Below are 26,510 nucleotides of genomic sequence, written 5' to 3'. Positions count from 1 at the left end.
TTTTCTCCTGTGCAACAAAATAGCTGACATGCAGGTGGTATTTTGGTCATGAATTTCTAACAGAGTGAAGACAAATCCTTGATACAGATCTTAAGCATGAATGAAATGGAAACAAGTCAGAATTTGAACTCTATGGCATCTCTTTTAGGGATTTAAAATAAGTTTCCGAGAATGTCTCAGTCTGTTCTTTAACTTTTAAAAATGAGAGAGAGAAATGCAGATCAATATTTCTGACATGAATCCTATGATTCTCCGTCATCTTGTTGTCAGGTTGATGAGCAGGTGGACAAGATGGAGGTCCAGACTGCAGAGAGCGCCCCTGTCAACCTTAACAACATCTTCCAGGGTGTCGGGGAGCAACCAGTTATCCCTCAAGGGACCACACCCGTCTCTCAAACTCCAGACCTCCAGGCATCTGTCGTTGCTGTGGACCTGGCCGTCAAGCCCAGTGGCTACCTCCGAGAGTTCAACACCATCCTTGAGCAGACCAACACGGCCATCGACCTCTGCGACCACCGGCTCGTCGAGGGCGGGCAGCTGAGGGACGAGGACTTCGAGATCGACATCGAGACCAATGTTAAGGTGCGAGACAATATTTCTGTTTATCGGTGTGGCCTTCAATCTATTGAGCAAAAATCAGACTGGAATGGGCATTTGTCTTGAAGCAGATTAGGTCGGGCGTGTTTGGCAGGTAGTTATGCAGAGTTCCTTGGCCAGAAGTTCTCCTTCAGGTTCAGTATGAGTTAATAGATTGAAAGTTGTGATGCATTTGATAAGATGTAGCAGCTTTTTCTGTAACACTTGTTTATTTGTCATACTTTCAGCGTTTGCAGGCTTGTTTTTAATCCTGCTAACCAGTATCTCAAAATTATTCACATGTGCATAAACTGCATTGATTTTCAAATTTTTTGTCATATGAACTGCACAATCATGTATCCGCAATGACTGGTTTAGTAGATCATGATGACAACACAGAGCAAGTAAACTTGTCCACTAAAATATATCCAGTCAATGTTTGCGATAATGTTGAGCAATGAATCGCATATAAACAGTATAAGTGAATGGTTTATTGTGTGTTGGGGAAAAAAAGATGTGCACATATTTAAACCAGCCCCTATTTGCTAGCTATAAGGGATACAGTTAAATATTTATTTAGTGGCTGGACATGGAAAGATGAAGTCTGTTTCATGATCGTGCAATTTGTCATCTCCATCATCATCATCATCATCCTCAGGATACGGATGAAGCCCTGGAGAGCCTGGAGCCAGATGTGGAGTCCCTGATCCAACAAGGGGAGCAGCTCCTCCAGAAGACCAGAGAGACTGACCCCGCCCAGGCCGGTCAGCTGGAGTCCAAGCTGTCCGTCCTCCGGGGCCGTTGGTCCACCCTGAAGACCGACGCCGAGCGACGCCGCAACGCCCTCCAGATCGTCGTGCCCCACTGGTACCAGTTCCGGGTGGAGACGGAGGAGATGGAGCGGTGGATGAAGGGCGCGGAGGACCAGCTGAAGGCGGCAGGGGATGCGGGAAACCAGGAGAAGATGCAGGTAAGGAGGAAGAAGGTGATGGTTTGACTGGTGGGACAGAAAAGATTGCAGGCATGATGGCAACAAGGATGTTGTGGATGCCCCAAAAAGATTATAATGAAATATGATGATGATATTAATGAGAATGAGGAGTAAAGAAATCAAGATTATGAAGATGATGATGATAGTGGTGATGATATTGTTGTTAATGGTGGCAGTGATGATGAGGCTGGTGTAAAGGAGTGTAAAGGAGATGACTTGGGTTATGAGTGATGATTTCAGTGTAATTGACAGTGGCTGTGACTGTGGCAGTAGATGTGATGGTGATGATGGTGGTGTTGAAGATGATTGTCGGCATGGTGATGGTTGGCATGGTGATGATGGCTGTGATGGTGGTTTGTGGTGGCTGTAATAAAAGTATCATGAATACAGTGAAAGTGATGAGTTGGAAATGAGTAGATGGATTGAATGTGGGTTAAAGCCCTTTAATGTAGTTACGATGACAGGAAAAAGACGAAATAAAGTATCAAAGTACATTTAGACATTCAAACTCAAAACACGAAGGATTCAAACCGCAATGTGATGTAACCACAATTCAACTTAAAGCTGAGAATCTCAGGGATGTAGAGATTGTCAAGGTGTATGTGTTGTGTTGGTGTCAATAGGGCAATAAATGTGATAATGTGCTTTTCTACCCTTTCCAATCTTTGGACAGTGACAGAGTTTACAGTGCAAAAAATTCAATTTCACAATATGGGACTGCAGAAAGGGACAAATATTGTTATTAAATGATTGAATTAAATGTGATCCATTCTTCATGAGTACTAATGAAGCATTGAATGCCTTTAAGTGAGCAACCACCGAACTTTAATGGCTTTACGTCACCTCTAAAAGACTAGGCAATAAGAATCAAGTGTCATGCCTAGGGGTGCAACTGCAGCAGCCAGTGGACTCGAACAAGAAACATTGTGATTGACACTCTGTGGCCTTATCTTGTGAATCATACAGCTCCTTGTATCAAACGAGGAGCTGATGCATTTCCCTTGTTATGGAGATTGGATGCCGAGTTTGGCGGGTTGAACTACTTTTTTTCCCCACTCGAAGGATGAATGCGTTGAGGGACCAGTCTTGATTTCCAATGGGGAGTAGTTTGTGAAGCTCTGCAAGACATGTGTATTGTGTCAGAAATATGAAGTATGCATCATTGCAAATCACACAGGTGGTCATGCTGCATAATTGTAGGCTTTATGACAGGCATTCCATGAGTTAATCTAAAAAAACTTTACTTCCCATCCTCCCTACAACCTTGATATGGATGCGAGAGCCATCAACACCTGGTTCCAATTATATCAGAGTAGCAGAGTATCCTCCAAGGATTGCCATCTTACGATGATGCAGCGCCCGAGAGCCCAAGACTGAATGATCATGCGAGTGGTATTTCCTAATTGGCAGTTGTTTAGCTCATTCATGTTCCTCCTTAAGTCTCCAGTATCCTTTTGGGAGCATAGATGGTGGGGGGGGGGGGGGGGGGTGGGAGTATGACAAGAGGCAGGGCTTGTAGAGTTTGGAAACTTTAGATTGGGGGCGGGGAACTAGACGAAAAGGGCCATTTTGGATGTGAATCTTGCTTGGAGGATGTTGCAACCAATGCTCAAGGAACATAGTTATTCAATACAGATCACTAGAGAATTAGAGGTTAGTTTCAAGTTTTCAAGTTTCAAGTTTATTTAACCAATTCATTAAACATTTGACATTTTACAAAAGGATACAGCATTAAGAATAATGAATGGTTTGGGACCCCAAAAGAAGCAGAGCTTGTAAAAAAGGGGTCCCGGATAAACATATAAAACAAAGCAAAACATACTAAAGTTTTAAACATATTAACAAGAAGTATAATAGTAACATATTTACATAGGACAAATGCAACACAAGCACACACACACACACACGCGCACACACACACATTCAATCACACAAACACGTGTCACAAAAACTCTCATGCACATACATATAATTTACATGAAATTGCAGAAAGATACTTTCTATTTTACTATACTTTTAAATTCAGCTTCCCTGATCATTCTTGTTTTACAAATTTCCCTCAAGATAAATGCGACATGTACGTTTAAAGTTGGATAGTGATGAGGCTGACCTAATTCTCAATGGCAAATTATTCCATTCTCTAATACAAACATATACAAATGAATTTTGGGCAGTTTGAGTTCTTGCAAATGGTTGATGAATGAGATTACTTTTACGCGTATTATAAGCATGAACGGTAGAATTTAACACAAACGCATCCTTCATGAAAGATTTCGGATCACCTTGTGTCTTAAACATAAAAATCAAGCAACTCAAGATAACTAATTTTTCAAATGGCAAAATATGAAGTTGAATAAACAATGGCAAACTTGGACTTCTAAAGTTTGAATTTGTAATATACCTTACAGCTTTTTTCTGAAGAACAATCAACTTATCTATATGAGTCTTATAAGTATTTCCCCAAGCTACATTACAGTACATTAAATGAGGCATAACTATGGCATTATACAGAGTAATTAAGGTTTCTTTTGGTAAATAGAGACGTAACTTGGATATGATACCAACACTACGAGAAACTTTAGTACAGACGTAACTGACGTGGTCTTTCCACGATAAATATTCATCGACTATAACGCCTAGGAATGGTACATTTTGGCTTCGATCAATCTGGTTACCGCCTATAACAAGTGGAACAATGTCATTTTGGATTCTTTTCCCTCTTAATCTAAATACAACATATTGAGATTTGCTAGTATTCAATAATAGTTTATTACAACAAAACCATTCAAATATATTACCAATTTCATCATTTACAGAGTTTATTAAGGGTAACAAATAGTTGTGGTGGGCAAGTAAGCAAGTGTCATCTGCAAAAAGCGAATAAGTAAACAAGCTAGATGAATTGATAATGTCATTAATATAAATAAGGAACAATAAAGGGCCTAGGACTGAGCCCTGTGGAACACCACATGTTACTTGCCTCGACTGTGATTTAACTCCATTTACCGTTACACATTGCTGTCTATTTTGCAAGTAATCTTTAAACCAAGCTAGAGCTACCCCACGAATACCATAATGCTCAAGCTTACACAGGAGTATCGAATGGTCAATAGTATCAAAAGCCTTCGACAAATCAAAAAATATACCAATACAATACCTGCCACTATCAATAGCATTAACGACAGTATTCACTAAATTCAAGACACCCATGCTCGTGGAACATTTTTTCCGAAAACCAAATTGCTGTGGAATCAAAACACTATATGATTGAAGATAATCGTCCAATCTTTTATACACAATTTTTTCAAGGATCTTTGAGAAAATGGGCAACAAAGCAATTGGTCTATAATTTTCTATACATTTGCTATCATTCTTTTTAAATACAGGGATTACATTTGCTAATTTCAATTTTTGTGGAACAATTCCTTGTGAAAGAGACTTGTTGAAAATATCACACAAGGGAAAGAGAAAGAGGTCGAGAAAGAAATAGGTAGAGATAGAACATGTTAGAAAAAGAGAGAGAAGTGAGAGATAGAAAAAGTGGTAAGAAAGAGATAAATACGGAAGAAAGAGGAAAAGAAACACGTAAATTTTGACACTATCCTGTCTGGCACTTTTAGCACACAAGGAGGAACTGAATTATAATGTGTTTTATGACTATCTCTGTCAATGAATCAATCAGCAAGTGTGCACATATTTTTACTTCTTGTCTTGAGCAGGATGAGCGTTCATATATTTTACAGCCATGCATGCCAGGAACCAGATGATGGAAAGAGAAATGAGTGAATGTTGAATTCGGGAAATGAATGTGTGATACCATTTGATCACCCTCCAACGATATCTGGGTCACGCTGATGAAGCTTTAATGATGCGGAGAGGGATAACTTATTGATAAGAGAGAGTTAGTAATATGATGGATTCCTTCTAATGGCATCAATGTGTGAGCCAGTGAAGAAGTAGATCTATTGATGCATTTTTGTGTGTGCACTGAGCTTCAGTACTCATTGTCATCAAAAGTGTCATCAGTATCTAATCTCCACCATCATTATCATCATCATTATAGTCATCGCTATCTATACCACCATCATCATGATGAAATAATATGGATACTAGTCATATTTATTTATCTATTCTTCCACTTTGGCTTCTTCTCTGTCATCATCATCATCATCATCATCATCATCATCATCATCATCATCATCATCATCATCATCATCATCATCATCATCATCATCATCACCGGCATCATCATTTTCTTGTTCATCTCATCTCCCTTTTTCCCCCATTGTAATTTTCTTTGAAATTGTCTATTCTTTCTTCTTTTTATATCTTCTTTTTCCTTCTTTCTTTTGCAATTTTATTTTAAAGTGTCACTCTGCAATATCCATGTTAAACCTGTTTCTCTTTCCTTATAAGTTTTTTAAATACCAATCCATGTATCTGTTTCCAGTCTTTTTTTTTGTTCATTTTTGTAGTTTTTTATCTCTTTCTTGGTGATTTTTTTTTTAAATTCATGTATTCAAACCTAGCCAGAGGAGGTCCTTGTACATCTCCTTGTCTCAAAATGTGAAAAGTAAATGGTATCGGGGTCTGGGCCTGAGAAGTGAACAATCAGATTAGACTGAAAAAGGAATCCTTTGTTTCTAGCCCACTCCCTTCCCAGTCCTTTCTGTTTTCACACCAGCAGTTGATGAATGAACCCTACAGTGATTTATTTTGGGAGCCCCCGTTAATAGTGTTTATTCTATGCTACCCATGCCCAGTCTATGAAGCTCATAGATCAAAGTGATTCCCGATGGATGCGGTGTAAACCCTAACCATAGACATTGAAGAGAGAGAGAGGAGAGAGAGAGAGATAGATGCTGCTTCGCGTTGGTGACTAAGGTGTCGTATTCCTCATGGAGGATTTGATTCGAAAAGTGCATCATTTCGCCAGCCATCGTATCACTTTCTCAACAATATCGCTCCATTATCGGTAGAGTGTTTAGAAAAGTTAGCCTTTTAAAATGGTATGCCATAAAGATCCGGTATTGCAGCAATAAATCACTTAAAGTAGCTCTAGATATCATCATTCCTATGACATCAGCAGGGAGTTATGCGGAATGATATTCTAGCCCTTTTGTGTGCCTTGCTTACTTTATCAGCACACCAGCTGGCATTCTTTTGTTTTCTCCCAAATGAGCACAGATATCTTAAATCTGTTAAAAAATTGAAATTATTTAATCTAACTAAATATCATTATACTGAAATGCCTGTGTGGGTTGTCTAAATTCAAGTGAATGCCAGTAAAATGGGTGAACGAGAAGCATAACGGAAGCAGAAATTGTACAGTAGAAAAACATGCTATGCTGATTAAAGTCTTGTGGTGAAGTACTTATAACCTCAGACCAGTGGGTTTGAGGTTCAAGCCCTGACGGACATTGAACTGATGTCGCTTGGCAAGACATGCAGTGATCCACCAGTGTCACTAGGAGTAATTTAAAAAGCCTGCTTGATGTTAATATGTGCCAGTAAGATGCCTATTACTCGTGAGCAGGTGCAAATGAATGTTCTTCAGGGATAAGAGATTGCTACATGTGTTGATGGTATTGTAACTGTATCCATTGGCTGGAGACAGGAATCTTAGAATGTTGTGATTAAAGGACAAGTTCACCTGTATGTATGTGTGGATTGAGTGATATTAGTAGAATACATCAGTGAATACATGAGGAAATTGGACAATCTGTTCAAAAATTATAAATTCTTTCAGTTTCTGTGCAGTCAATGCTGGATGAGAAAACTGCTACCATTTGTGATGTCACAAATGTTCAATGATATAAAGAAAATATAAGTAGAATTTAAGATATTTTCATACTTTTAGCAAATTGCAAGAGTGCTTGACTACCTCTTTCAGAAAGCAGAGGGAACAATATTGCCCTAAACATGTGTTGGTAAGAAGTTGGACGAAACTTTACTTTTCACAAAAAAATGAAATTTTGTTGAATTTGACATTTTCCTTATATTGTTGTACGTATATGTAACGTCATAAACTGTTATAGTCTTCTCATCCAGAAACTTTGAAAATTCTTAACTTTCGAATGGATTGTCTGATTTTCCTCAAATTTTCACTGACGTATTCTACTGATATTGCTCTATTCATTCAATTCATGCATCTTGTATATTTTGGTGAATGTGTCCTTTAAAGGGACTGTACAGTACTAGTTGAGGTAGGGATTCATGTTTTGAACATTCCTAAGTGAGATAATGAAAAGCCTCTTATGAAATATGAAAGAGCATGTAATTTTGATAAGGATTCAACGTTTATTTGATGAAAATTGGTTTTCAAATGGCTGAGATATCCAAAAAAGTGCTAATAATAAAAGGCGACATGCCCCAACTTTATTAGTATCTCTTTGTTTCACCTTGTTTTTGGATATCTCAGCCATTTCAAAACCGATTTTCATCGAATAAACTTTTGATACCCCTTAGAACCGCATGCTCTTTGACATCTCATAGAGTGGTTTCTGAATATCTCACAAATCGTTAAAAGCTAAATCTTCACCTCGACCAGAACTGTACACACCCTTTAATGCTTAATAGAATTGTAAATGCATCCTTTGCTTTCTTGTTTTTGTTTAATGTCTTGCAATTGAAAAAAAAAATATGCAGGAAGCTGCCTGTAAATCAAACACATTTTTCTTTTCATTTTAGTGAATGTTTGCAGCCATTTATGCTTTCTTTAGATCACCGAGTCTGAATGCACTTCTCCATTTACATCCTGGAGAACTTTACAGTCCCAATAAATCATTTCAGCACAACTATGGTGGAAAAGAAAACCCCAAAATAGAGTGCATTCTCAGAACTCTGAGCAATGTAGCATTGTAAGTGATATGTAAACAACATTTTTTTATCATTATTTTTATTTGCGGTCAGTATCCTGCGCACTTTGTGTCACCAAGGAGATAAGGCAGGGGAAAATGATGGATGGAGTTCAGTTTTTGAGAGGATGCGGTCCCTCAGTGGAGTTATTTTTTCCCAGAAGGATGATGGAAGATGGATAGATAGAGGGATCAATTTAAGAAGGGAAGGATGGGAGTAGGAAGGGGGAGGATAGTTAGGATGCCCTTCCTCTGGAAGACATCTCAATCATTGTCAGACTCTTGTGCTATGACATTTTATTTAGAAAGTATGTCAAAAGTATCAAATATTAACATTTTATTTGTGGTGGTGACATGCACAGAGTTTGGCGTAGATGCACAGAGTTTGGCATAGATGCTTGATTCAAGATAAATGGATCCTTCTACAGCTCAAAGGCAAACAAAATGAATTACAGAAATGCCACCTTTTTATTTTAATGTTCTTTTTTTTTGGGGGGGGGGGGAATGGATTATTCTTTCACAGATGATATTTCTACTTCATGAAAATTGTGGAAAATTGTGAAAACATTGAACCTCGTGATATTACACTTTTTAATTCAAATGAAACAGTAAAGACCAGAAAGTATTGAAGTATCAAAGTCTTGCAATTAGATTTAACAGGCACATAAGAAATGCCATAATGAAATGAAGACGGTTTGATGATCAAGGGGTCTTCTGGTACACCACAGGTACATGAGACATACACATGTGGCAGCTAGGTCTTGGTTTAACTTTCAGTGTTTGTCAATAGAACATTGAGTGCAAGTCTGTGATTTATGTAAATATGGGCATAAACCAGTATTCGGTGTTAATTTTAACAGAAGTTGGTGTTTAGTGTCAGTGTGAGTATGAGTTGGTATTTAGTGTCAGTATGAGCACAAGTCAGCATAAATTATCATGGTGTCAATATGAGCACAAGTCAGTGTTTGGTGTCAATATTATGAACACCAGTGCATGACTTCCTCATCAATGTGTGATCTTTCTTTTGTGACACCAAATGTGGAGAAGATTCATGTTCAGTGTTGTGGTCAATCTCAGAGTGTTATCAGTTCTTTCTTGTCATGCACTAACACTCTCTGCTTTGGGAATATAGAGCTTAGGAACATTTTCCGGTGTAGTGGCGACTGAAGAGAGAGAGAGAGAGAGAGAAAAGGGAAGAGAAATGACAGCATAACTTACATTCCCTGGAGATCAGTCTGCAAGTTCAATTTATTTTATCACTGTTGACTATTGAAACCAGATGTGTGTGTGTGTGTATGAGGGGGGGGGGGGGGGTGGGTTAGGAAGAGTTGTGACTGATTCTGAACATTATGGTAAACATGAGCTGGGAGGCTGAAGAACATTTACTGCATAGGCTTTATGCCTTTTTAACAGCCCACTGTTTCTGAACTGGGGATGTGATTGTGAATAATTGAAAATGTACATTGTACTGGACACAGTGTTATAAACAACATGACTGCTTGCCAGGGGCAGTGGAAGTCTACCATAGGGAAAGTCAAATGGAAGGACACTTGTCAGTTAAAAGTGTAGGACGACTGTCAGATAGCCAATTGGGCAAGTGAAAATAATATGAGGTTGTAGTACCATGCCTTTGACCCGATATTTTTTGTTGTGCTCTATGGACGTGGTGGTTTGTCCATCAATCTACTTGAGTCCATCTGCTTTGAGAGGGTAAATTTGATAGACTGACGTCTTTTGAGACACAGTGTACCTACAATATATTTTGGATAGGTGGACACATTTCCCCCCATATCCTTCATCTGTCGGTAGCCTCTCTTCATTCAGGAGGTCCTTGCCCCATCCCCCTTCTCAACTCTTAGCTGCCCTCCTCTAACCAGCGGCCCTACCTCTCATCTTATCCCCCATCCAACTCCTGTAACTCTACCCCCTCCCCATAGTCTCCTTCCCCTCTTATAGCCCTACCCCTTCTCTAAGCCCCCTCACCCATCCAGTAGCCCTATCCCTCCTCTAAGCCCCCTTACCCATCCAGTAGCCCTACCCCTCCCCTAAGCCCCCTCACACATCCAGTAGTCCTACCCCCTCCTCTAATCCCACTCACCCATCTAGTAGCCCTACCCCTTCTCTAAGCCCCCCCCCCCCCTTCTTCACCATCCAGTAGCCCTACCCCCTCCTCTAAGCCTCCTTCCCCCTTTTGCAGCCCCGCCCATCCTCTTAACCCTTTCCCCCTTCTTCCATCTACCTCCCCTCCCCTTAGCCCCCTCCCCCTCTGGCAGCCCCACCCATCCTGTTGCTCCACTTCTCTGCTTCTCAAATTCTCAGGAAGAAGACAGTGGTTTGTCTTGTTTGCAAACCCTTAATGTGTTTGTTTGTTAACTGTCTTTCTATTTTGAGATTTCTCTTCTTGAAAAACCCAATACTGGAGGATCTGCGTGGGAAGCGAAACCCTCAACTAAATCGTGCGTGCTCCCTGAATACAGGCAGTGGGGTGGGTGCACATTTGTGTTAGACCCTGGAAACAAATGTGTGCCAGCAAGGAATGGCATTTGATTCACCTGATATTGTCAGAATTTGATATATTATCACCCCCAGCGCACAGAGGCATTAAGCACATTCAGAGATGTTTCATGTGGAAATTTTACTTGACAACCACAGTTTTTTTCTTTTATCCCAATTTCTTGAAGAAACCCCCCCCCCCCCGACATTTTTGAGAGAAATTGGTTGAATGTTGTTGTTTTCTTATATGAATTTGACGAGATGAGTAATATTGTGCTTTCTTATTCAATGAATTGACAACATTACACTGTACCACCCCCTAAAAAAAATAACCATAGTGCAGTAGATAAATAGTTAAGCAATAATTCATCCTTTGATATCTCAAAACAATCCAGGGTTTAAACACTCTTCTTCTCCCCCCCCCCCTCTTAAATGTACCCATTGTTCATTCATAAATGAAAGGAATGTTTGATCAATACACACAGTGCATATCCTTTAATTGAAGAAGAAGCTAAAGCTCCTTTTGATGGACTATTTCATGATTAAAGTGGAGCTGAGAGCATGCACGCATCCTTTGGTGTCGACACAGGAGACCAAATGAGGCAGGTGAACCCATTAACACACACTGTGTGCCCCGACACCTAATCCTTCATCAATTCATTTGGTATTAGCATGTCTCTTCTCATTGGGAGGGGATGATTGTGTACATCTCTCTTTCTCTCTCTCTTTCATACTATTTTTCTCTCCCTCATACATTGTATCTCTCCTTCTGTCATACTCTCTCTCACTTTTCTACATTTTCTCTCCCTTATTATCTCTCCATCTCTCACTCAATATATATATCTCTCTCTCTCTTGCTCAATATCTCTTTCTCTCCATTTTTTCATATGTACTCATTATTTCAGGATTTGTTTCTGTATCTGCTCTCATCTTTACTGGTTTATCTCATCGTTTCCCAGGAGAAATTACCCTTTTTTACAGTATCTACATCCTATGCTCCTGTATGTGCATCTCTTTCTTATCTCTTTATTTGTTTGTTTGTTTGTTTGCTTTTATTTCTGCATTCAATCAGATGCAATTTGAATACAAACTTCAAAAAGTACAAAGGCAAAGAATAACAAGTGCAGTGAAATAAATCAATAACAGTAGATGAATAGATACACATAGGTGATTGCATTAAGCAATGTAGATACACAGAAACATAAAATAAGATATACAGTATTTTTCAGTAAACAACAGAGATCATTGAATGCAGGAGACCACCATTATAAGCGATTAAGCTTGAAATGGATGGGGGCCTCTTTATGTCACTCTTTATGTCATTCTTTCTCTTTCTTTCATACCTTTTAACTCTCCCCTCATACATTATATTATATATAAATATATCTCTCTCTTACTCAAAATATCTCTTTCCATTTTCTCCTGCCTACTCATTATGTCAGGATTTGTTTCTCTATATCCATCCTCATCTTTTCCTATCCACCAATCTCATTGTGGCCCAGTAGAAGTTACCTTTTCTTTATCTACCTCATTTTTCCCTTTATGTACATCTTTTTGTCATCTTTTTATGTCGTTCTCTCTCTTTCTTTCATACCTTTTTTCCTCTCATACATTATCTCTTTCTTAAAATATCTCTAACTCTCCATATTTGCTGTCTACTCATTATTTCAAGATTTCTTTCTGTATCTGCTCTTATCTATACTTAATCCACGATTCTCATTGTGTCCCAGTAGAAATGACCTTTTTTTAAATCTACCTCCTGTTTTCCTTTATTTACATCTCTTTGTCATCATTTTTTATCACTTTCTCTCTTTCCTTTATAATTTTTTTCTCTCCCCTCACACATTATATTTATATCTTTCTCTAAGTATCTCTTTCTCTTATTTTTTCCCCCTGTCTACTCATTATTTCTGGATTTTTTTTTTTGTATCTGCTCTCATCTATAATTATCCACCTTTCTCATTGTGTCCCAGTAGAAATGACCTTTTCTTTATCTACCTCCTCTTTTCCTTTATGTCCATCTCTTTGTCGTCTTTTTAGGTTGTCCTCTTTCATTCTTTCATCCCTTTTTCCTCCACTCATACATTATTCTTTCTTAAAATATCTCTAACTCTCCATTTTCCTGTCTACTCATTATTTAAGGATTTCTTTCTGTATCTGCTCTTACCTTATCCACCTTTCTCATTGTGTCCCAGTAGAAATGACCTTTTCTTTATATACCTCTTGCTTTCCTTTATGTTTCTATCTTTGCTATCTCTTTATGTTTCTGTCTCTCTCTCTTTCTTTTCATTCTCTTTGTCTCCCTTCTTCACTGTCCACTTGTTTGACTCAACATCACTATGTTTTTCTCTCTTTGATACTTCTTCACCCTTCAATGTCATATCTTATCTTTGTCGCATTTACTCCCTCTCAATAAACAGGATATGAAGTGTTTGTTCGCAAAAACCGATAAGTCCATTTTTGAAGATTTTAAAGTACGGTGTCTGTCGTAAAGTACTAAATAACACCTTTTAAATGATATATTGGTCACTACATATAAAGGTACATTTTTGAAGTTATGGTTAAAAGAAGGAAAAAAATTCTTATTATTCTCTTTATTTTTCTTGACCTTTAATCGCAAATATCTCCATTTGGCAAATATGGACTTATCGGTTTTTTGCAAACAAACTCTTCATATTCTGTCTATATGATTCTGACTTTTCACCTCTATATCTATATATCTTCTTCTCTCTATATTATTTCCTTTACCTCTCTGTTCAACTCTTCTTTTCTCTTTCCCTTGTTTCTTTTTTTCTCTCTATTGTTGTTGTTGTCTTTATCTCTCATCATTTTTTTACCAATCCATCCCTCCATGTGTCTTGTTTTTATGGCTTTCTTAACTCCTTCTCTCCTCTTCCCATCCTTCTTTCTGTTTTCCTCCACAGGGTCGGGTGACTGTCTCTTCTCTATAAGTGTCCATCTGTCTGTTTCTCTTTTTCTTCTCTCTTTCTTCTCTCTTTCTTATCTTTCTCAGGTTTAGTTTCCTTCATCACAATTGTCATCTTCTTCCCTTTTGTGTGGTAGGTATCAATGATACAATCTTGCTTGAGTTACGAGTTACATGAAGTTGTCCCAAGAGTTGATGCCTGCAAGCTATCTTCACCTGATGTGGACATGGTGTCGGCATTAACCCGTTGAGGACGGACTGATTTTGCTACAACACACATTTTCCGTAGACACATGCCCGAGTATACTCGGGACTCGTCCCCAACGCTTTAATGGCAGTGCTTTCTACTGCATCATAACTTCTCAACAGCCCAAAACATCCTGATTTTCCTATTCACCCTTACTGTGCTTTGTTTACCAGCTGGCATGCATCCCCCTGAGTGCTTCCCTCAAGGATTACCACAGATATATGGAAACTAATTGCAGATAAATAGAGATTACCTACAGTAATCCCCCTTGTGCCTATTGCTTCATCATGGCCTTCATATTGGAGTGAGACATGTTGGTATACTTGAGTGGTTTGCTCACTTTATAGCTGTAGGTCAAGTTTGTATGGATTACTGAGCACTGATGAAACAGACAGCCAAGTTAGACTAGTGCCTTGTCACATTAAAGGCCCTGTTTACCATTAGGAGCTGTGATTTAAGAAATGTTCAAGATATCACTTTTGATGCCTATGTGTAGGTCTGTTGTATCACAAAACATCCAACCATATAAGATTTTTGCAGTGAAGCCTAAAATATAGGGAGATATCAGTATTTTTCTCATTAAGCCATAACTGTAGACAGTTTAGTATGGAAACATTTTTATTGTAAGTATTGTTCACATTTTGTATCTTAAAGGTGCAGTTTACCTTTGGGAGCAGTGATTTCAAAAATGTTCAAGATATCACATCTAATGCAAATGTGTAGGTCTGTTGTATCACAAAACATCCTTCCATGTACAATTTTTGCAATGAAGCCTAAAATATGAGGAGATATCACTATTTTTCTCATTAAACCATAACTGCAGACAGTTTAGTGTGGAAACATTTTCATTATAACTATTGTTATTTTGTATCTTAACATCGATTATACTGGTTCAAATTTTTACATTGGTTGTTTCTATCCCTAACTCACATTTTAGAACTATTTTGAAGCACTAGAGCCTTGTTTTTGTTTCATCTGCAAATAGTAAGCAATGTCTATAAGGGTTAACATGTTATATCAGTCATTAGATAGCTGTTCAACTGTCAACACTTGATTTAGGGATTCAACTTCAAGTTATGCCGTGGTTTCTAGAGTTAACATGTTGTATTTCTCTATTAAACAGATTGTGTTCAACATAATATCTTGAGTTTCCTGTCTCTATTACAAGTGTTTGTGTGTGCATGTATAATGTACAGACAGGATTTCTTTGGTTTTTTTCTCCCCCCAAAAATGGTATTACTGATTGAAAATCATGTGGGCCACAGATATTTCATGATCATGTCATTGTCAGGAAATAATAGTCAATACCTGATCAACGTCTCATCATTATCTACGTCTGTCTGATGCTCTGCATTCGCATTCGCATAATTTGTTTTCATTGAAAGAGAATCGAGGGCGCTACCAAGATTTAAGTTGACGTTTTCCCATAAGATTGCAAAAGCAGGGAGGAAGGAAATAGAATTCTATAGGATTGTACACATCCGGCTCTGTTTACAAAACCCAGATTTGTGTGCGTGACTGTGCATATCACACAGCGTGACCTGTTACCCATATGCACAGTACGTGGTTTCACCGAATTATACAGCATTTTGAAGTACAAAGACCTGTGGGTGTATGATACAAATTGTACATGAAGCCATGTTGATTTTGCTTCATTTCTGAAGTTTCTGCATTAATTTCAGATTTTTTCAGATTTTTTTTTCTGCTAAGATGGCGTCATTTGGCTTCAGTTACTAGAGTATTTCATGGCCAACGTTTCTTTAAAAACAAAACAAAAAAACCTTTTTGCTTTATATGCTATAAAATACAAACCAAGCTTTGAATCCTTGACATACACAGGGCCCTGTTTTATCAAAAGATGAAATCAATTTCCTTACCAAACAGGTTGCCATGGACTTACAGTTGACATCAACTTTATAATCAATTTTAACTCTTCATAAAACAGGGCTAAGGGCACTTAGCTTCAATTTTACATGTGTTTTCATCAGCATTCAGCCAATATCTCCTCAAAAATATGAGGAGGGAACTCTTTTTTATTTTCTGTCTTATTTAATTTTATTTGTTATACTTATATTATACAATAACAACCCCATGTTAATGATAGTTTAATGTACGATTCTTTTTTTTTAATTTCTTGTGTTGTATACATATATCTCCTCTTTTGTTGTACTGTATGAGATTTGTTTTTATCCGTTTGTACTTTTGAATTGTAATTTGTTATGAATTTTATGAACGGACCCATTGAAAAACAGTTATTTTTTCCTGGATCTTTCTGTGTTGAAATAAATAAATGAAAATGAAATGAAAGCTTGACTGCATGGTAATTCAGTAATCACACTCAAGCTTAACAGTGTGCCTCAGGCCAAGAAGAATGCCATAGTGACATGATGGGGATTAAGGGGGATTAGGTAATCTCTATTCACTGGTGATTTGTTTCTAAACATCTGTACTGATCAGCAAAGTGAGTAATCCAGGGGAGGTATCTATTGACAAAGAGATACAGTAAGGTTTAAACTTAAACAAGATGTCTGTGTCTATATATGTATTTTGATTCCAATATATGCCTTCTTATATCTTTCTCTATCTCTCTCTCCCTATCTTTCTCTCTGTTGCACACACACACACACACACACACACTCACTCACACACACACACACACAAACAAACACACAACCATAGTCACATTGCCCAGGCAGCATTAAAAGTGTGCATTTCAATATGACCGGTAACACACACAGTTACGAAGGACGGGATGATGAATGGCGCCATATTTTATCTCCAAAGTTTAGTTGTTATTCTGACCTTTCGGCGAGCCCAGAGGGCGATATAGAAACCATTTCACTTTGCGGTGACAAGGCATACGCTCTGCACGGCAAGGGAATCGAATGTACGATTTATAATGTGTGTCATGCCTATTGGATGCTCCGGTGCGAATATAAATTTTCAGTCACTGTATGTTGAGGCGTAATAATGCCTGTATTTAAGTTCAGGACCCTGTTGCCTCAGATGTTGTGTCTGGGTGTAATTCATGACTTTCAATGCGACCTGGCTCCCAGCCATTGAGAATCTCTTATGTTGATGATGTCACTTCTGTGTTTTTTTGTTCACATGTAACATAAAGCTTTGTCATGTAAGGAATACATGTTGGATGTTTCATTCATAACATTATTTTAATCTCTAAAATTCTAAATCACAAAACTGGAATGGAAATTTATGTCTTGCGATATTTCACCAATTAACAATCAGCTTCTTCTGGCATTCTTCCAGTGGAAGAATGGTCCTTATATGTGTGATTTGTAAGAATTTTGGAGATTACGCTTCAACTGGATGAATGATAATCTACATCAACATTATTTGAATTGCCATGATATTCCCTTAATAAGGAGTATAGATGGAGGTATTCATTTTTTAGATACCAGGGAAGCAAGCATTTGAAAGTAGATGTCAATTTTCTGCTTGTCAGCAATCCATCTGTTGAGTTCATTCTGTACTAAGACCCCTTGTAGGAATTCAGAACTCTTATCTACAACATGAGATGGAGACAATGGCTGTTCATGTTTCCGGCAGCGAGACATCGCCTGTACCGAGTTTCTAGAAGCGAGACAGTCTCAGATCTATTACATTTCTCCAGACACAGAAGGACTCGTATAAAGTGTGCCACCCCATTTCTTATTTTGGTTCTCTTGTAGTCCACCGAGGGACAGAGAGAATCTTCCCTTCTCTTCCCTGCACAGAGGAGCACTTTTATTGCCCCTCTCTCACTGACAGACGTCGCCAAATGTTGACATCAAGAGTCATCGACCCATTTTTGTCAGCCCATCCTTACAATAACAATTTGAGAAAATCTAGTTATGATATACACCACTTGGTATTCAAAGTTAAGCAATGTAGGCTTGTCTCTCCCCCCCCCCCCCCCTCCTCTCTCTCTCTCTCCTCATCTTCACTAACTGCCAAACTCTCTTTACTTTTCTTCCCATCTCAATTACTACTTCTAATTCCCCTAGCACCTTCTCCCCTCTCTTGGGACATCCCATCCCTTCCTCTTGTTGCCGTGGGAACCAGGGAGCGGGGTGAGAAGAGACGGGGCTTTCTTCTGTCGGCGTTCCTCTGTTCTGCCCCCTTGTAATTCCATTAAGAGACGGAGGCTACCCAGTCTCAGAGGCACGGAGTCTGTGGAATAATCTGGATCCTGGAGGAATTTTATCTTGGGACGAAAAAAGAAGCTGGCTGTGTTGGAAGAGTTCCTTGTGGCAAAATCGCCCCTGGATGATGTGCCCCCATCTCAGACTGCAAAGGAACTTTTCTTCCTCTTCTTCATGATAAGATGGGCTTCTCTTGGTGATTTTGTTCACGTGGAGAGGAGGTGCTTGGCTTTCTCCTGCCCATAATCGCGACTTTGTGCTGATGTTTTCAAGCATTTCAATGGATTATGACAAAGTCGGCAACTCTGCTGTATTCTCTTCCATATTGCCTTTTCTGTCTTGCTCTGAGTTGTTACAGAAGCTGTTCCCCCTGTCTTTTATGAGTGATTTTCAGGTTCTCTAGTTTACAATACTACTGACACCTCTTCATCCTCTATGTCTCATTTCTTGTATTCATTTCTCCATGCCTTTAAAATCTTTTAAAGAATGTGTAGTAGGTGTGTGTGCATTGAGTCAGATTTCATAGGAGCATTGTGTTGCATAATTTTATGTGTATGTTAATAGATGATTTTCCATGCTTTGATATTTAGTATGAGCACAATATTCTCCCCAAATATCATGGTATTGAAAACAATTATATCCATTTAGCTGTAACTGTCTTAACCAGTGATACAGTTTCTATTTTCTAGAGTATTTCACTTACAAGGTAATTTGTTTCAGCATGAAATCTGAAGCATGATAGCATTCAATATTCAAATGGTAGCCCTTTCAGATCTTACATGTGAACTGACTAAATATTTCACATCAGTTAGTATTTGCTTTATGAATGTTCAAAATTGTTATGTGTGGGTAAGCTGCAAATTGAGTGGACTTCTTATCTTTTGCTTTGCTGATGAACAGTGGTAGCAAATCAGAGCTGATTGACATGTCTTCTTCATTTTATTGATGGGAAGACCTTGGGAGCACATTTGGAAAGAATAATAAATAGTTCATCTAAAAAGGGAAAAGTACATTCCTTGGATGTTAGATAGCATAGCTGGAGTTCAGTTACAGGGAAGCCAAGGTGACTTGATACATTGTACACCATCCATCCTAGTGAAAAAAGGAAAGCAAAGAAAGAAAAAATGAAGGAGCAAGACTTGAAGAATTTTGCTATGGAACTGGTCGACTGAAATCAAGCCGGGCCACTTGATGCTTTAGCGCACACAACGCTGACTGCACAGTGCTTTGAAATTGGAATGAAAGTTTGCTCAGCTATCTTTGATTCCAGGCCTCCTGTTTTCATTCTCTCTCTATCTCTACTTGGCTCTGCCTCTGGCTGACTGAAAATGAATATAAGGATATAGAAGACATGAGATTGTAGGAAAAGAAGATAGTAGAGTCTCCAAGCGGTGCGAGACACATAGCCAAAGGCAAGAAACTCGAAACAAATTCTGTTTTTATCTCCGGTATTGTTTTCCCCTTTTCCGCCCAACTTCAGCGAATCTTGATTAAGTTTTGGCGGGGAGTATTGAGTTAAGTTTCAATTAGCAGATGGCGATTACCTGGTTCAGCAGATGGCAGAACAGTGGCGACCAAGCGCGGAGTCGCAAATGAACTTTTTGTTCTCGTAATTCTGTTGTCAGTTTCTGAAGACGAGAACTACAGTCCGCCACACGTGGACCCAAGTCTGTGGTGTAACATATGTAACTGATCATGTCTGCGGCGGTTGAGGGGGGGAAGAGAAAAAAATAGAGGGGAAAAATGTAATTGTGACTGGGCCTAGGATGTCGTGCTGTTTATGCGTCGAGCTTCGAGTTCTAACTGTTACAAGACTGGCGTCATTGGGAGGGAACCATAAATTCAGTCTTCTTTGAACGTCTGCTTCCGAGCCTGCCGTGATTTACTCACGTATCTGCTCAGACACTCGCTGAGGCATCTTGTTAGTACAAGGTTGATGGAAGGCGATAGTTATGCCATCTGATCGGCATCATTCCACCGGCATTGCTGAGAATTACATTAATTGATCTCTTCTAAGCATCATTTACATCCAGATTTCATCTTTTTGACTGTCAATTCGGTGCATCGTGTTGGACAAAACTTCTTCTCCTCGACGGTTTGCCTTTACCATCTCCTGTTGATTAGTTGCACCTGTGCCAGAGTGGATTGTTCTTGGGTTTTATTGACTTATGACAAACTTCCTGTCTGGCCAACTCCATAAAAAAGTTTTGATATATGGCGTAATCTTCTTGCCTTCCTCATCAGAACCCTGCCCCACCACCCAGCAAAATGTCTCAAATTCTTCATAATCTATGCTTGCATTTGTACACTATTTAATAGTGAACTTTAGCACAGTCTACCTGTGGGGTGAGCTTGATTACTTTGTGAAAGGCCAGTGTCCTGAGCTGGAAAATATTCTGCAAAGTTAGTTACTTCCTAATCCACTCGGCTGTACGATGTCATGGAGGTTACCCCCTGAAGAAAATGTGGAAGTCAGAATCCTACAGCTTCTATGTCAGTCAGTCAGCTGGGCACCAAAGCAGTACTGCTTCTTGAATTCCACTTCTTCCGGCATCTTGCATATTCGCCGATTCGAGAGTCCCAATTCCTTTTCGTTACAACACTGCGTATTGTCTCCCCTGATACTGAACACAGAGCTTGCAGAGAACGGGATATCTTTCCCAAATGTTTCGCACCATTACATTTGTGAGACAGTGAGACCCTTGTGCGGCATCCGCGAGTGATACGACATTATTTCGTGCTTTGTTGTTGGAAAGTGACGACAAGATCCGCACTGTGCGTCTCTCTGCCTTCTTCGATTTCCCAAGCTGGCTTGGGGGTGACGGACAGGGAAAGCAGCTGTAGGGAGGTATTGAAAAGTCGTTTGGGTGGGTGTCTTCTACGTTAAAAAAAAAGATAAATAAATACAGACGATAAACTCGTCCAACAGTCATCGGAGAAATTCTCTTACCTTTTTTTTTCTGGTCACAGCCATCAACTTTGCTGTCACTCTGAATATCAGAGGTCCCACCTCTGTTTACACACATGCCCACATGTGGGGGTTTATGTAAGGGGGGAGTGCAAGTCGTGGAAGGGGAATTTTTGAATGATTGACATTCTTTTAGCCAACAACTTACTCATGTTTTACTGTCTTGGAGAGAAAAAAAGAATCTCGCTTATCTGCAAGTCTGGCTCATGAGGTGAATTCAGGGAGGACACATTCTATTAATACATCGTGTGAGGACGAGGGAGAGGAGGAGGAAGAGGAGGAGGAGAAGGAGGAGGAGGAGGAGGATGAAAAGTGCAAGCGACCCCTGGATGTCGTTTCTATGATCCAGTCATGCTGCTCAGACTCTTGTATTGTGTGATTGGTGCAGAAATGTGCTGTATGTAATGGCAGTATGCTGAGCAATATGATTATTTTTCTTTGGCTTAAGAGTATGTGGAATGGGATCGGATTTTAATTGGAATACCTGACATTTCTGTGCTGTCATTTGTATGCCTACACAATTGTGTCAGCAACAAGAAGAATGGATGTCATCCCTGAAAGGCGAGCTGCTTGATTGTGATTTTTGTGCCTCGTCAAGGACAGCTATTCTTGCGTCCATCCTCATTCCGCATCATCCCCCGCCTCATCAAACAGCGTCATTGTTCTGCCCCAGAACGACGGCCCGTCATTGATTTCACAGCTCTCGGACCCCATCCAACATGAGTGCGTGTCGGGCTGGGATGTTGCCATAGCAACGTGCAGCTAAAGTGTGTCACCTTGCGCAAGCCCCGCTGAGTGGGCGACTGTCTGGAAATGCATACCAAGAAAGACATTGCTGAAGTTGAGCAGGAATAATGCCTTATTTCGAGCTCTTAAACTCCGACGCAATAGAGAGAAACTTGCTCATGGAATGTGATCATCATTTCGTTTTCCAGTGACCTACCAGGCCAGTGATTAGTACCCGTAATGGTGTTTGCAGTCACCACTTTAGATGGACTGATTATAGTTTTATCGTATTATCTACGCCTAGTTTGACACTCGATCTACTGTAGATGGCGACATTTTGCCCTGGATTCTGATGCCGCCTCACTTACTCTCATTCATACTTTCAGACAAGGCAGAGAAAGTAAAAGTTTCTCAGCGCAATTTCTATTATTTTTTTCGTGTGAAAAGGAATAACTTTTGACTCATACCCCATGATGTTAAGTGACAGAATGCATGATTCAAACTGAACAAACTTTGCAGCGTGGATATTAGTTTCTGCCTATATTTGCGCCGATGGTGTTGAGATTGGCAACCTGGCATCAGTAAAAGAGTGGATGTGCTTGAAAACTGATTCTCAATCCAGATATTTAATGCTCAATGTACTGAAGTGAGGAATGGTGATTTGCATAGATACAGTCACGTTGTTGCTGTGGTCACCATGTGGGAAGATGGAGAATTGTTCAACTTGCATCAGTCTAGTTTCCGATGCCTGCATGTGACCTTGTGTTGGATCGAGAGGACATAGGCATATGGACAGGAACTCTTGTGAGATTGATTTGTTTCTCCCCACGCCACATTCCACTGTGAGGAAGTAAAGTTGCCGACGCTTGATGAAGATTCAATGACAGTGATACTTTTCTCAACTTTTTAGTAGGAGGTTACCGCTTTTCTCAAGTCATTGTGAGCCGTCTGAAGCCAATCGTGTGGCACGAGAATTGTTTGTGAAGTCCATAAGTCATCATTCTGGCAGACAGAGTAAATGGGGAACAATGAGAATTTGAAAGATAGGAATTTGGCTTGTCTAAACTGGTAGTCAATTTCGATATTAAAGCGATATACATGATTCTCTCCAGGAACTCTATATGAGCAGAATATTTGTTGAATTGATCAGGTACACTTGTGGGCCCTGCCAAATCACAGGGAAGCTTCTACAACCATTTTGAAATTTACAGTGTGTACATTATGTTGTACTTAGTCCATTCCAACCATTTGTGTTGTATCTTATGCTAATGTCGTACCAAATATTTGAAGAGGAGACTAAAAAAAGCAAATCATTACCATTGTGAAAGTGATGGGTAGTCATCATTTCTAGATCTTGTAATCAGCAAACAGAATCTAATTCCCAGCAAAGAAGAACATTCCCCAATATCCTGTGAAGGAATCAGACTTTTGTGTGACCGTATTGTGGTGGGACATACACTGCATCCTCGCTAAAGAGCAAGAGGAATATGCATAACGTACCAGCAGACTCGAATAAGGAGGTACAAGTGTGATGGACGTTTGCAAGAACTTTGTAGCCCAGTAAACACAGGGCACGTTGTTACCCTCGTAGGGTTTTTTTTATCTGCCTGTACTGTTAACAATATTTCGTCTGAAGAGGTTTTCGATGACCCCAGCAGTACCCAACGACGTGAGAGTTGTGCACGCACAGAAGCAGAAGTAGACAGCTGCTCATTGCACCGTCTTTGCTCAGGATTATCACGCCTCAGACTCTTTCCCTCTCTCTTTCTCTACATCCCAATCTCTCCTTCTTGAAGCAGTTCTCAGTTCTCCTTCTTTCCTTCTTCCCCCCCCCCCCCCTCTCTGAGCGGGTCACAGTTCTCCCCCCCCCCCCCCCCCCCCCCCCCCCCCATCTATCTATATCTCTCTCTCTTGGAGCCGGTTAGAGGCGATCATGTTGGATGTAGAAATTGAGCTGCTGGCATATCTCCTGGCTTGGTGCTCGTGTGTGGCCTTTATCTGGATACAGAAGAGTGTGGCAGGCACATCACATCTCAACAGGGTAAAAAGTAGAAAAAACAATGCGTGAATACAAATACTGATTTTTGTGTGTTTACTGTTATTTCCTTTAACAGATGAGATGACCAATGTTATGTGTGATCCATTTCATTCTGCTTGTGTTTTCCAAAGAGTGAGAGTTGAGAATGAAATGCATGAATATAAGATGTGAATTTTCTTGTTTTCAGTGGTAGGAAATTTGAATACAATCTGTATCGTCAGCATGGGTGAAAAGCAGCTATGATGATCAGCAATAACTCTGAATTCACTTTACACGTGAAATTACCATTGTCATGTTATCCATTTCATTCTGCTTTAAGGCAATAGGGACTTGTGATGCATCAAATTCAAGGAGCTTTACAGTGAGCACCTCACTTTTCATCATTCTAACCAGTTGTCTTGGATCATGCTCTGTTGCCAAAAAGTTATAAGAAGTCAGTTTTAACTCGTTGAGGACGAGTCCCAAGTGTACTCGGGCAGGTGTCTATGGGAAATGCGTGTTGTAGCAAAGTCAGCCCATCTTCAGGGGGTTAAAAGAAATGAAACAAAACAGATGAACAACGTTGATACCTTTCTCAAGTTTAAATTTGGTATCAGAGGCTCTTTCAATGTTAAAAGAGTTTGTCATTATTTCTTGATAAGCCATGCCTTAATTTCATCTATGCTTATAGCAAAGTGGGTCACTGCATGTGAAAGTTTTCTGAAAGTTTGCTAGATACAGCTGATATAAAAGGTCAAGTTGATTTGGATAAGTTGGTGCAGAATTGCTGGCTGAAATGTGCACAAAAGAATGTAGGCATGAAATTGTGACTTTTTCATTGAATTTTGGTTGGACATCTAGGTAGCTCATTTGACCCCTGGTTTTAGGGATAATCTGTATTGCTGTATGCATAAATTGATGCATATTAGAGCACCCCTTCCCCCCCCCCCCAAAAAAAAAAAGAGCCAAACAAACAAAAAACTAACAGAACAAAGGAAAAGGATCTCTCCATACAGCTTTCTTTTTTCATGGTTTCATTTTTACACAGTTTCAAAGATACTGACAGCATGTAGAAGCATACAGCTGAGTTTTGTATTTTCAAACTGGAATTTTTGTTAAACAATACCTTTAAGGCAACCTTTAACCTTTGACCAACTAGTTTACAGCTCTTATAAGATTTGCATGATAATTTTCCCCTTTCCATCCATCATCAAACTGATTTTTTTTTCTCTTTTCTTGTCAGTCAAATCATCAACAAGATCCCCTGTCATTCATTTACACCTCGTCCCCAGTATAAACCAAGCGCTTCTGGTCCAGCCTAATCCAAACAGTTCCCCGAAATTCCCCAAATCGTTAGCGTCACGCAAGCAGCCCCGTTTTGATGGGGAAGATATTTGGTTGTAGCCTGCTACGTCCGTTTGCAGTCTCCTGTCGTCCCATGTTGTTTTGTTATCCCAAAATGTTTGAAGTAATTTTCTCCCATGGGGGAAATGTTTATCTCGAGCCATATTGAGATGTAGCAGGCATGTCAGTACAGAGCTATATTGGGAGAATGAGAAAGACTTAGATACAAGTTAAAGGAGACCTCCGCGTGATTGTCAGATTTTTACATTTGAATAACTATAGATTAGTTGTACTGAGGACAGAGTTTCAGAATTTATGATAATTGGGATGAAGAATAAGAATATTTTTGAAATTTATAATAAATTGCAATGACCAAGGATGATGACATGGCAGGGTCACCATAAGAATGTATGAGTTGGGGCTCAAGGAAGCAGAACAAAAGAAGGCATGCATAGATTATACACATGGTGAAATCGCAAGCAAGTGGTATTGTAATGGAATCTCAAAGTATTGTTTCTCTGCTCAAGAACCACAATAAATTCCGCAAATCTATACATGGAGCTGTTTATTTATGTCCTACATGATGTGAAATTATGATAAACATTTGGAATTCCCCTTTAAAGGACAAGTTCACCTTCATATACATGAGGGTTGAGTGAATGCAGCAATATTTGTAGAACACATCAGTGAAAGTTTGAGGAAAATCGGACAATCTGTTCAAAAGTTATGAATTTTTGAAGTTTCTGCTCACTCAAGGCTGGATGAGAAGACTACTATAGCTTGTGATGTCACATGAGTACAACGACATAAAGAAAGAATGAAGACAATTAAACATATTTTAACTTTTCTCGTATAACAAAAGAACACTTGACTTCTCTCTTTCATAAGGCAGGGGGAATAATATTACCCTTAACATATGTCAGTAACAAGTCGAAGAAATGTGCACTTTATTCAAAAAGCAAAGTTTTGTGAAATTCTCATTTTATTTTCTTTATATGGTTGTACGCATATGACATCATACACTGGAGTAGTCTTCTCATCCAGCAGTGACTACGCAGATACTTTAAAAATTCATAACTTTTGAACGGATTGTCCGATTGTCCCCAAACTTTCACTGAAGTGTTCTACAAATATTGCTGCATTCACTCAATCCACATGTATATGAGGGTGGACTTGTCCTTTAATGCAGTGTGATGTAGGAGAAAGATGTGTAATCCTGAGTG

General features: G+C 39.3%; 1 protein-coding gene across 1 annotated transcript in view; it reads left to right on the top strand.

Moving 5' to 3' along the window:
- The window catches only part of LOC139722442 (dystrophin-like), a 127,577-nt gene that overhangs the window by 83,040 nt on the left and 18,027 nt on the right, over positions 1-26,510 (top strand). The window contains exons 37-38 of the mRNA XM_071633736.1: positions 271-582; positions 1,235-1,546. Of these exons, the coding sequence (XP_071489837.1) occupies positions 271-582; positions 1,235-1,546 (624 nt within the window). The remainder of the gene's footprint in view (positions 1-270; positions 583-1,234; positions 1,547-26,510) is intronic.

The sequence above is a fragment of the Diadema antillarum genome, unplaced genomic scaffold (assembly GCF_040938485.1).
Source record: "Diadema antillarum isolate AM-2024a unplaced genomic scaffold, OU_Dant_1.0 scf00000165, whole genome shotgun sequence".
NCBI classification, from domain to species: Eukaryota; Metazoa; Echinodermata; class Echinoidea; order Diadematoida; family Diadematidae; genus Diadema; species Diadema antillarum.
This window is presented reverse-complemented; position numbering and strand designations above follow the sequence as displayed.